Below are 1,751 nucleotides of genomic sequence, written 5' to 3'. Positions count from 1 at the left end.
GGGGGAAAAAAAGGTACCTTAATGGATACGAACGGCTTGGAAGTTCTTGAAATGCTCTCAGGTGGATTAAGAGTGAATACAGAAAATCTGCAACATAGGGAGGGCACTCCAAAGAGCACGGGAGACTAAAACCTGGGCTACAGTCTCAGGCTTCCCCTAGGATGGTTCATTTTTGAGGGACGGTGAGACATACCTAATATTTTGCAGGCTTTGTCGACGAGCTGCATTGTGATCTCATCTTTGTAAACTTCGAAAGTCAAGAAAGAATCCTGGACTCCGGCCTGCACTCTGCAACAGAGAAGACAATATTCTTGTCTCAGCAGTGCTGTACGTACAACGTGCTCGGGTGACCCAACTGGTGTTCATTAAGCCCCGTTTTGCTAACCCACTCCTTAACCTCCTTCAAGCGTTACATTGGAACACACTGCTTCCCCTAACGGTTTAAGAGTATTGTTTTAACATGGCTGAATGGTGGTGTCCACCTCTCCATTTCTGCTGCTTCACATTATGGTGTTATGGTAAACTCTTTCAAGGATTAGGGCACCGTACTGTGGGGCAGCTAGAGCGAGCCGAGTCTTCCTTTGTCTTTTGGTTTACTGGCTTGTTCAACGTGGACACAATATCAAGCTCTTGGGTCTCCACAGACTTGACCGAAAACTTGCTCATTTTTTATACCAGCTTCAATTATAGGTGTGTATCTAAGTAGCATTTATGTATCTTTATATCTTGGAAAATACCATGTAGCTCACAAAGTAAAAACAAAACCAGAGAAGATGATTATCTTTGGCTGCTTTTCTGAATGTCCTGGAATTAAATGGACTTCATACCAAGGATGACATCTTTTCAGTGTAATTACTTTTCAATATTGTCACAGTGAGCCAGCGCGTCTATTGCACAATTGTCTATAAGACTAAATGCCATCCTTAATCATCTGATAAAACAAATTAATTGGGACAAATTAGTATCAGAGTACGAAGTGTCACAAGGTAAGAAACTCCTGCTTTTGCCTTGCTATTTTTTTTTATGCTAAGAATTACTTGAGATACACTTGAGATACTGCTGTTTACCAGTGAGAAATTATAATCCTCTGCTGCTAAATTCCTGAGCATTTTCTTTCAATACACTGTATTTATTGGGAACACATTACCTTAATTTTTCCCATGTTTCTTCACCATACTTTTCAACCACCAGAGACTTCAGGCATGTATTTATAAATCCATACTGCAAAAGCAAATACATGAACGTGGAAAATACATCCCGATTTTTTAAAATGCAGCCCAAATGCCACTTTTTTGTATGTAGGATTCCACAGCTAATTTTATACTGCAAAAGAGGAAGTAATAGCGTTTGACAGCCATTACGTCTTTCAGTAAACAGCACAGCCTTTATCTCAGCATTTCACAAGCGTTCAGAGAAACAGAGCCAACATATTCGGTCCTCTTTTGCAGATAAGGCCGCAGCGACAGCAGGTCAGGGCTCTGTTGGGCCGAGCGTGCAGCCTGGAGCACGAACCCTGCGGCGGCTGGAACAGCATCTGCGCACAGCTGCAGCATCGGGAGGGAAGTTTGGCTTTGCCCTGGCTGCGACTGTTTGCGTTAGTACCGACACACCGGGCACCGCAGGTGGGGGAAAAAATGTTGAAAGGATAACCGTAAGTAGCACCGGAGCTAAAGGATAACCCAAAGCAGCAACAGCCTAAGGATGGCGTGGCGCCAAAGCAGCGCTGGTTGGCATCGGCGCGGCGGGCAGCC

At 44.0% G+C, this 1,751-nt stretch overlaps 1 protein-coding gene across 1 annotated transcript in view; it reads right to left on the bottom strand.

Annotated features, from left to right (window-relative positions):
- LOC104290651 (guanylate cyclase soluble subunit beta-2-like) overlaps window positions 1-1,239 on the bottom strand; it is a 17,703-nt gene extending 16,464 nt beyond the window's left edge. The window contains exons 1-2 of the mRNA XM_009889776.1: window positions 1,148-1,239; window positions 189-288 (exon numbers count right to left, since the gene is read on the bottom strand). Coding sequence (XP_009888078.1) covers window positions 189-288; window positions 1,148-1,239 — 192 coding nt within the window. The remainder of the gene's footprint in view (window positions 1-188; window positions 289-1,147) is intronic.
- Between the last annotated feature and the right edge of the window lie 512 nt (window positions 1,240-1,751).

The sequence above is a fragment of the Charadrius vociferus genome, unplaced genomic scaffold (genome assembly GCF_000708025.1).
Source record: "Charadrius vociferus isolate BGI_N301 unplaced genomic scaffold, ASM70802v2 scaffold650, whole genome shotgun sequence".
Lineage (NCBI taxonomy): Eukaryota > Metazoa > Chordata > Aves > Charadriiformes > Charadriidae > Charadrius > Charadrius vociferus.
This window is presented reverse-complemented; position numbering and strand designations above follow the sequence as displayed.